Here is an 11,789-nt window from a genome sequence, read left to right as displayed (position 1 = left end):
TTGACTATTTTTGCTTGCATTCATCTTGGTTCATTCTTATAATAGCCAGGAATGCAACAACAACAAAAACGAATCCAAATACAGAGATCATCATTATCATTGACCATGGACCATAGAATCATTGCTATTATATAACAACAAACGATAAACAATCAAGAGTAACAACAAAAGCAAAAAAAAAAGCAAAAAAAAACGAGAAAAAACAGATTAAATTGTTTATGTTGTTGACGTTTTTTTTTGTCATTCTTTTGTTGTTTTCCCCTTATTCTACCGAAATATAAATTCTGAATACAAATTCGAGTTATCTCTTTTCTACGGATTTCTCAATAGTGTTCAGTTTGTTTTTCTGTGTGTGTGTTTGTTTGATTCTGTGAAATTTTTTTTCTTTCCACTTCGTTTAAATTATCAGCATTTTTTTCTCCGTTATTATTATTATTATCATTATCATCATCATTCGTAATGTCAACCCATCCAATGTGTTCCTACCATACACACACTCACACACACACACAAACATCATCTTTTCCTTGTCATTCCCACTTTTGGAAGCATCCAATAAAATGTGAAAGCAAAAAAAAAAAAAATGAAATGACGAAAATGTTTGTGAATGATGATGATGATGAAGGAATTTTGAATTCCATCGGATCATATATATATGGACCGAAATACATTGTAAATAGAAGAAAATAGAGAATTGTTTATATGTAGCAACAATTGTAGCTATAATGTCATCATGGTTTTATATAGAATTTTAAATTTTTTTTTGTTTTGTTTTATTTCAAAGTGAAAATTTCTGAATTTTTTTTTCGTTTTCTGCCACTACTACTACTGTTTCTGGATCGCTGTTTATTGATCCACTTTTTTTAATTTTTTTTAAATTTTTTTTTTTGGTTGTCATCCTTGTTTATAAGCTTTATTCTGAATATTCTTTTATCCAGAATTTCATCACATCATCATCATCATCATCATCAGACAAAAAAAAGCGGTATGAAAAAAAAATCTTCATTTATTTAGTCACTAGTAGTAGTATTAGTAGTAGGGAGAAACAAAAAAAAAATGAATCGAATCCCATGTTGAAAAAAAATAACGCTAGAATCGACAAACAAAAAAAAAAAAAAAAAACATTATTGACATTGATATGATAAAGGTAGATAATAACAACAACAAAAAAAGAAAAGAACCGAAGATAATAAGTGTATGAAATGTCTATTTATTTTGGATGGATCACCATCATCATCATCATCAGCCAAAAAAGCGCAAAATTCTGACATTCAACCACCACCTCCACCACTACTTTAGATAAAATGGATCAAAGACAATAATAATAATAATAGTAATTTATATTATTATTATTTTGATATGATTAGATGAAGTGCCTTTTTTTTGCACTACTCTTTTTTGTATTATGAAATCGTATATTTCAATCTCTCTTTTAGTCTCTGTTTGTTGAATGAATGAATGAATAATATAAAAGATAACGATATATATATATTCAGATAGATTCATGAATCATCATCATAAATCTATCTAAAATGGTGTGAAGAAATAAAAATGGCTACTGCCACATACACATAGACACACACCACATAGATTGTAGAAAAAAAAATTTGCCATTTCGATGATGATCATCATCATATATGAATAGCGGTAATCATCAACAAACGTAACCAAGAAAATAAAACAAAAAATGAATGAATGAATTGTAGTAGTATGTTTATAAATCATTTATGGTAATCATTTTAAATGTAAAAGAAAAACATTAAGGGTAAGTGAAAATGAAACATGTTGGCCTTATGTGTGGTCCGTATGATGATGATGATGATGATGACGATTCGAATACGTGAATGAATGAAGTGAAAAAAAAATGGGAGAGCAAAGTTTTTTTTTCTTTGGCCATGTAGTTTCTGGATTTTTTTTTTGCTAAATTTCAACCGTTTTCTACTCACGAGATAGACTCATTTCCTTATATTTTTTTTTTGGGTTTTTTTTTTGTTCTTCTGCTCAGATACCACCAAGTGATGTCCATCTTCATCAAGCCAAACTTCCGATGATGATGATAATGATGATGATGATGATAACGCTAATGACCATAGTAATAATAAAATAATGCCCACGACCACCACCATGAGATAAGAATAAAAACCGAATGAAATGAATTCAAGAAAAAAAAATTGATAGTGAAAGTGTAGAACAACAAAAAAAAATGTGAATAGATCCAGAAGAATTCTGAAGGATTCTGATTTTTTTTCTCGATATTTTCACATTGAAAAAGAAAAAACTTTTTTTTCAATTTTGTAGCATTTTAAATTCTTTCATCATCATTTCATTCACACACAAAAAAAAACTGTACAACGATGACAATGACTGAATATTTTGATATTGGATTAAATGAATAGAAATATTTGGATGCTTTCCTCTGCCTTCTTGCTTCCCATCCCCCTTCTCATAACTTTGATGATGATGATGATGATGATGATAGGAAAAAAATTGATTAGAATTCGATTTTTTTTGCTTTCTCTTTCTCTCTCTCTCTCTCTCTCTCTCTCTCTCTCTCTCTCTCTCTCTCTCGTTTACTTTCATATTAGTGTGGGGAAAAAAAATTGTATTGAAAATAAAAATGAATGAAAATAGTCGATGCCGTTCAAATTCAGTAATAACAAAATCCGACAACAACAACAACAACAACAACAATGCAATAATGATTAAAGTGAAAATCCAGATGCCATGCAATGCAAAAATAAAAATTCTGATGAAATAGAGATTTGAAAAGAATTCATAATTTTTTTTTATTATGGAAGAGAAAAAAAAAGGATTATATTCTTGAATCTGACAAAAAAAAGAATATCCACACATAGTGGAGTCATCATTTTGCAGTCATTTTATATTTATGTAAATCATCATTGTCCATAAATGAATGAATGAATGAATTTGGATTTTTTTTGGATACAAATTTTTTTTTCTTTCCAGTAGCACTTTTTTTTAAACACTGAAACAAACAAAATAGCCAACAAATTTCGTCACATTTTGGTATATATTCATTTTACTTTATTTGTCATTTTTAATGAGTATGCACACTTTTTTTTCATGTTTATGTTGGAAAAAACAAAAAAAAAATTCAAATTTTGTTTTTTCCATTTTTTTGTTCAAATGGATTTTGGCCCTGATCAATATTGATAATTCTTTTTTTCTTTTCTTTTGATTATTATTATTCATTGAATGATGTGCATAATAATAATCGAATGAATATAGTAGGTGGTAGTAGTAGTAATTCTTCAAAATTATTGTTGCATAATGAAAATGAATTTTCTCTTTTCTGAGAATATTCTATTCACAATATTCTCACACTGTAAAGGTCACACACACAAATACTCTTGATATTAAGCTCAATATTTATCTCGATATCATCATCATTGCACACACAGACACACACACACAAAATCAATATGCTCAGGATTTTTGCAGATTTAAAACACACAAAATAGACAAAAACAACAATATATCATATTCATACACAGTTACCGCTGTTGTCAAAAATCGCATCACACTCATAAAATTAAAAAATAAACAGAAGCCTCAATTTGAAAAAAAAACAACAGGAAATATCACACACACACACAGTATACCCAATGCCCAGTTTATAGCACATTTTAAATTTTTTTTCCTGGATTTAGATCAACAACAAAAAAAAAACAAAACAACACACTGGTCACTGGACATATTTATATGAAAAAAAAACTGTGATAAGATTCCATGATTTCAACAACAAAACAACAACTACAAGATAAACAAACAGAAAAAAAACTTTTTCATAGTAACCGGATAAAACAAAGTTTTCCTTTTTTTTCCATTTCAAGTATTTTCATTTTCATTTTTGTTTCGTCCAAATTCTTCTTGTTCCAAATTTTTTTTTAGTAAAATATTTTCCACCTCAGACAGTACACACAATATCAGGCCATTTTGCAAAAAAAAAAAAAAAAATTAACCCGTCTAATACTCACATATACACACATTACCCACCTTATACATTAACCCTAATCAACAGAGCTCATATACCCGAAAGCATATCGTTGGTTCGTTTGTTCGTTAATTATTTATTATTATCATTCGTACACATCATTTCAAACCAGATCGATTTCAGATCAACATTTCAGAATTTATCGATTAATTTGATTATATTATAATTTATATCGACATATTATTAATCAATCATATATTCACCGTATCAAAAGATTCTACCAGATTTTTTTTCATGTTCCTGTGTGTGTGTGTTTGTTTTTTAAATTGTAGTTTTCACTGCATAATGATACTGATGATCGCGACTGACATTGATGATACAAGCCTTAGAATATGGTTAAAATGAGAGTTTCATTTTTTTCATCTTTTTTTTTCTTTTGAAAATTTACTTTATTCAAAGGAAAATTCTTGACTTTTTTTTTAATTTTTCTCTTGAATTCTGTGTGTTTGTGTGTAAATTTTTTTTTTGTATTTATTTATCTATACCTGTGTGTGTGTGTGTGTGTGTATGTTAAACCTAACATAAAAAGACAAAAATTCTTATTCATAAATAAAAACCACAACAACAACAACAAAATTCCAACGTTTTTTTTTTACATTACATAATGCATATTCTAACAGAAAAAAAAAACAAATTGAAAAAGAAGAATATTTCCACTAAAACCCACACACAAACACGCAAATCACACAATAGCTGCGGTGATGATGATGATGATGATCATTTTATAAATAAACAAAATGAGAAATAAAAAAATGAAATTCCACATGAAATGAAAAACAATAGAAAAATTTTCTAAATGAATAAATAATTATGTCGACAACAACAACAACAACAAAAGCAAATTTAAAAGAATTTTTCACATTTCATTTTTTTCTGTTTTCTCATCATCACATTTTGTGTTTTGTTCTTTTGTTTGTTTTTACACTGTTGTTCCACACTATTATATAATGATGATTGTACAATTATACAACAACAACAACAACAACAACATTACTCTCAACCATAAAATAAACACACATCCACACACACACACCTACAAGAATAACAATCTCTCTCTCTTTCTATCTACATTTTTTTCGATAATAATTACAGTAATACCTCGTTTTATGTTTTTCAAAAATTTTCTTGCTCTTAAATTGAATAGGGCTTGTCATACAATAATGTAAATACATATCTGGTCTGGTCTATATTTATATAAATATTTGACATTTGAGAATTCGTAATTTTTGGAAAACAAAACCAAAAAAAAAAACAATTATAACGATGATGAAAAAACAAAAAATTTCAATTCAAAAACAAAATGAAAATGGAAAAAAATGCGCTTTTTCATGGTTTTTTTTCTTGTAACATAAAACACTCTATACTATATACATATGTAATAAACCACCACATAAATCAATTATAATAAATAGAATCTTCATCTACAACACACAAACACAGACCAACATTCTTTTTTGTCCTGTTCAAATATGACATACATACAATTTTAATTCAAAACACAATTACCTGATTAATAAAATGATGATTGACCTGATTTTTAATTAAATTAATTCAAATTAATGATTCTAAACATTACCTTTTTTTTCACATGTCTTTGTTTTCTATTCACTTTTTTTTTCGTTCATGTTTGCTAAATAATAATAAAAACAAAAAAGTTTTGTCGTCGTCGTCGTCGTCTTTGGAAACAAATATTGAAAAAAAAATGAAATTTACAAATAAAAATAAAATAAAATTTTGAAATTTTTCGATTCTGTTTCTTTTTTTTGTATATTAAACGATACAAAATGGCAACATGCACAGAATTTTTTTTTTTTTTTTTTTTTTTGGTAACAACAGCTGACAAGAGTGAATAAAAATCACTACTATTCTGTATATATAGTAGTCAATTATAATCAATGTCTTTGTACGGAAACTTTATATAACTTTAATTTCTCATTTGGATATAAATTATCATTAATTTTTCTGGTATGAAAATATTCCAAAAAAAAAGAGAAAGATTTACATATTATGATTCTGTTTATTATATATGTAGCCATCTGTTTTTATTTTCATAATAATCAATTGCAAAAAAAAAAAATTCTTCATTCATAGAACGAAAAAGAAATTCAAAGTTTCAAAATAGCCATCATCATCATCATCATAATCGTTTGCGTTGTTAAAGTTTAACGATATTCAACAACCACCACCACTGCCACCACCACATCATCATTATCAACACAAATGATGATTGTGGCCAAGTAAAGTTTTTTTGTTTTGTTTAGAGAAAGAAAAAATTTATTCTTGAAACAAAATTTAATTTTTTTTTTTTTTGCTTTTTATTCGAATACCTAGAATCCTAGAATCTTTGGTCCTAGAATGACGTGACGTGATGTGTTATGGCCACTGGAAAACCTGCAACGAAAAATGGAAAATAAAAAACAACAAGTCAACTGAAATTTGAAAACGGAATTTTTTTTATTCTTTGATTATTTTGATTTTTTTTCCAACCTTTTTTTTTGATTGTTACGAATATTCTCCGCACACACACACACACACACACACATGTACAGATGTGGCTGAATGAATTTCGAATTTCATACGTTTATTGCTTATTGCAATTCATTAAACAAAACAAAAAAAAAAAACAAAATGCCAACAATGATGCCAGAGTGGTGTGCCATTATATTGTGTGTGTGCGGAGGGTTGTGTAATTGACTGTTCCTATGGAATAATGATGATGATGATGTTTTGTGTTTAAATTACAAACAAACAAAAAAAAATTCTTGTCCATTCTATCATAGCAGTAGTAGTAGTGGTAGTTGAGACGATAGTTTTTTTTCTCGTTCCACTTGATTCTGGATGAAAAAATAAATAAATAAAAACGAAAATTTTTTTGTGAAAAATTCTGTCAAAACAAAAAAAAAACGAAAATGAAAAATAAATAAACCTAACACACACACATAACACACTTCATTTCATTAGTTTTAATCTATTTTAGTTTGTTGATGTTCGTTGTTGTTTGCATTCCAGGAATATATAATGGGAAGTTTTTTTTCCAAAAAAAGAAAAGAAAAAGAAAAAAAATCATTTTATAAACAACAAACACTAACCGATTGATGTGTTTTTGTTTGTGTTTATATATGTGGTTGATGTCAAGAATAAAATTGAGACTAAAATTCAAATGAATAAATAAATGAACGACAATAACAACTACAACAACAACAATGAACCAAAATCTGTGAAAAAAAAAATTGGTCCGAACACATTGGTGATGTATTCCAGGCACTAGTTCTTTTTTTTGACAAATTCTATCTATGATAAAGTCAATGATAATGTTGACATCGAAGTGTTTATTAGAGCGAGAGATAGAGTGTGTGAGTGTGTGTGTGGAAGAAAAAACAACCAAATCCAAACTATGTAGAATTTACCATTGATAAATTGCATCATCATCAGTGATCCAGAATAAAGTAATCAGCAAAGTTACCTTTTTTTATATGTACATCTATGGAATGATGATTCGTTTGATTTAGATATTTGACCATAGAAAGAGAATTTGTGTGTTTGTTTAGATAATTTAATTTTCTGGCTAGTGGAATTATTCACTTTTGTTCAACGAAATTGAATAATGATGAATCACAATCAATGGAAATGAAAAATCAATTTATTTTTCCACCGAAATCATTTGTCCAGGCAGCCAATTTATGTGATGGTGGTTGGTGGTCACCATCATCGTCATCAATTCAATTTTTTTACAGGCCAATGACATCATCAGTTATTGTATTATAAAAATGGACAAGAGAAAAAAAAATTTGTAACTTTGATTTGATTATCATCAAGCACGCGTTCATTTACATTAATAAATTACGACAATGAACGAACAATATTCATTCATAATGGGCAATGATGATGATGATTGGAGATTGGGCAACAACAACAACAACAACAACAACAACGACGACGACAGCAGCAGCAAAAAAAAACAAATCTAAATCTAGATTGACATTAATTTCCTACACGCCTTATTTTCATTCGAATATGCCGCCTATTTCATTTCACATCTACATTATTCAGTTCAATTTGAAAACAATCTGAAAACTTGTCATCATCTTTCCTATTTTTTTTTATTTCTTGTTTCATATTTCCGATGAAAATGTCAACATACACAACAACAAAAAAAAATTGAAACAAGGATCATAACATCGTGAATGAAACATTTTCATTCATAATGAGCTTCTTCACACACACACACACCCTCGAAACAAACGACCTCGAATACGAATATTATGGGTGAATGGCAATGGTTTTTCTATTTTATTTTTGTTGGATTTTTTTTTCTCTCGTTTGTTCAAGTCGGATCGCTTCTGGTTCTTAACACACACACAGACACACGCTATATCCCATCCATCCTAATCATCAACAACAACCAACCATCTTGAGTATTTTTAACAAGCCACATCCGTTCATCAAATTTTTTTTTGTTTGTTTGTTTGTCATTGGCTTTTTTTTTGGTTATTTATTTTTTTTTCTGTTTGTTCAGTGTTTGTTGACAAATATAAATCTCTACAAATCTTGAGTTTTTTTTTTGAACAAAAAAAAAATATGATACAAAAATATTCAACAACCATCATCTACCACTACCTAAAAATAGAGCATCCTTCTTCAAATTTTTTTTTCTTTAATTTCAGAATACCAGAACAAACAAACAAAAAAAAAACAACCATGTGTGATACTGCTGTTTGTGTGTGTCCATCGGACAAGTTGTACATTTATATTTGATTGAATGAATCCTGGTTTCATCATTCTATTGACATTTGTTCTATTTGATTCATTATTTTAATCACTTTCAAATACGTATCCTGTTTTCAATTTGTTGGTGTATGTGTGTGTATGTGTATGTTGTTTATGTTCCGTTTGTCAGCTGTATTGAAATTATTAAGTTTATACAATCAATTTGATTTGATAATGAAGGACTGTTGTTTACCAAAGATTTTTATCTTATTATTTTTATTTTGTTGTTGTGAACGATTTTTTGTAACAATTATTGATGCAAAACAACAACAACAAGAGCAACAACAACAAGAACAACAACAACAAGAACAACAACAGCAGCAGCAGCCATTAAATAGCCGGACCCAGAATTTTATTATTACCCAGACAACCGATGCAACGGCCAATGATGAAGAAGCTTTAGTAGCTGAAGATGCAGCCGCTGTTGCTGCCGTTTCACATTTAATCGATCGTCATGTTTTCCATTATCAAGAATGGTCTTCCGATTTAAATTATACAAAATTGCTTAAAAATTGTTCCTTTGTTGACAATGATTTGTTCTGTGATTGTGATCTATTGTCTCGGACATTCATCTGTTACAATGTACAATCGGTCGATCAGATTCGTCGAGCATTCGATCATCTATTGAATGCTACACGTTCAATATATTGGAATCGATTGGAAATCCATTGTATTGAACCATATTCAAATGATGATCCAACAACGGCCACTGGTTCAGATAATAGTAGTGGTGGTGGAACAACAAAACAATCAACAATACCACCAAATAAAAGTTTTCATATTTCATATGAATTGTTCACTGATGGTCCTCGTTTTGATTCAATTTTATTTGTTGGTGATTGTTCAAAACCAAGACATTATGATAATTTAATTGCGGTCGATCGTGATGTACAGCAAATTATAATGCATAGAAATATGTTAAGAATATCTACATCTTGTAGCCTATTTCAACCGAAATTCGAAAGGCTAACTGAACTTATACTTAAAGATTGTCTAGTGGCTGGCGATATGATTTCCTCAACATTCTCCACCCGTTGTCTTGGCCATTATGGAACACGAAATGAGCCAATGCAATTGTCCAAATTGATCATATCATCATGTAACATTTCATTGATTGAAGGCGGTGCATTCTATAATTTTGCCGAACTTGAATTGATTGATCTAAGTAGGAATCAGATTACACATTTATCACGACAAGCATTTGCACCACATCTATATCGTTTACGAACATTAAAACTTCATCATAATAAACTAACAAGTTTGAATGGAGAATTTTTCGAAAAATTACCAGAACTTCGTGAAGTTTTATTATCAGAAAATCGTCTACAAACTTTACCATTTTTACCAAGTGCCGGTCCAGGCGTTGCACAAGTATTACGATTGGCAGAAAATCCTTGGGATTGTCGTTGTCGATTAACATGGATATTAGAAGAACCAATGGATTCTGTTAGATTAATATCCGATGAACCAAGATGTGAAACGCCTGTAAATTTTCAAAATCAAACCCTATTTAAAGGACTACAATTGATAAAACAAACTTTTTGCTGATTTATTCGACCATAATAGAATACACACATATACACACACACACAAACATTTATATAAATTTTTGATAGTCATCATTATTAAAAGAGCGAGAATCATACAAATAAATCCATGTTACAAACACACACACGCACACACAGACATTTTTGGCACTGGTGTCCATAATTCTTGATGATGATGATGATGAGGACAAATAGACCATATATACTTGACAACAACAACAACAACAACAAAAAACACAGCAACAACAACAACAACAACAAAAATCACTGAAACATTATAATCATAATATATAATAATGAACAAACAAGTCAAACAATAATTATTTTCGAGTATATAACACAATACGATTAAGATGGTTAATTTAATTTAATTTAATTTTGTTCCAATTCCGATTCATCATCATCATCATCATCGTCATCGTCATCATTATCATCGTTCTAATCACCATTTTGTAAGTTTGTTTGAATAAACATTAGTAAATAAAATAATTTCTGATTTGTTGTTGTTGTTGTTGTTGTTGTCATTTTATTATTATTGTTGAACATCTGCTGTGTAGAACAAAATCATTGGAATGATGATGTAAATTTTTATTTCTATATTTTCTTTGATGATTATTGTTGGTGATGTTTTGATAAAGTTCATTTGGTGTTGGCCATAATACAATACTATTGGCCATAGTGTTTTTCATCATTGAAATTTTTTTTACCAAAATTTCAATGAACAAAATTAATATTGATTTGATGGAAAAAATACAATATATAGATATGATGGCTTGTATATCATTGATGGACAATGACATTACTTCGAAATCATTTATCGTATGTTTATGGTTCATTTTTGTATATATTTCCACTTTATTCTGATTCAATGTTTCAATCACCCAATAATTGTATAGGCCATTTTCCGATAACGATATTATCCTACGGGCATTACCCAAATAACAACATGATAATCATATAATTAATTCTTGGAAATTCATTTCATCTTAATATTTTGCCACTTACATTTCATTCAACGAATGATCCATTTCATTGGAATTTTTATTACTTAATGGAAGAAAATATGGCAATACAACATCATTTCTAATTGATCGATATAGATTGGGAAATTTATTTAAAAACACATATTGAAAATAATCCAGATAATATTCATCGCTTATCATTGCTAATTTTCGATCATTTATCTCATTGGCTATCTTGTTTTCCCAATCTTCAATATCTTCATTTGGAGGATCTGTTGAGTAAAAAAAATAATTTAAGAGAAAAAGATTCATGATAATCAAACCTTCAATCAAAAAACGATTTTCAAGATCATAATAGAATGGATGATCAAATGCTGTCAAAATTGTTTGTGATGGTTCACCTTTGAATAGAAAAACTTTCATATTTCGATGGTTGACTAAATCATCTAATGTATCGATTCTATCATAAGCATGTCCAAATTGATTGAGCGCTAGTAA

At 28.7% G+C, this 11,789-nt stretch overlaps 1 protein-coding gene across 1 annotated transcript; it reads left to right on the top strand.

The window, feature by feature from the left end:
- The first annotated feature begins 8,137 nt into the window (after window positions 1–8,137).
- LOC124496794 (uncharacterized) lies at window positions 8,138–10,830 on the top strand. Its single transcript, XM_075732777.1, has one exon. The coding sequence runs from the start codon at window positions 8,882–8,884 to the stop codon at window positions 10,328–10,330; it is 1,449 nt and encodes a 482-aa protein (XP_075588892.1). The 5' UTR covers window positions 8,138–8,881; the 3' UTR covers window positions 10,331–10,830.
- The last annotated feature ends 959 nt before the right edge of the window (window positions 10,831–11,789 follow it).

Source organism: Dermatophagoides farinae, chromosome 7 (assembly GCF_024713945.1).
Source record: "Dermatophagoides farinae isolate YC_2012a chromosome 7, ASM2471394v1, whole genome shotgun sequence".
In the NCBI taxonomy this organism is placed as follows: Eukaryota; Metazoa; Arthropoda; class Arachnida; order Sarcoptiformes; family Pyroglyphidae; genus Dermatophagoides; species Dermatophagoides farinae.
The sequence above is the reverse complement of the archived record's forward strand: the minus strand, read 5'-3'. Positions and strand labels throughout refer to the sequence as shown.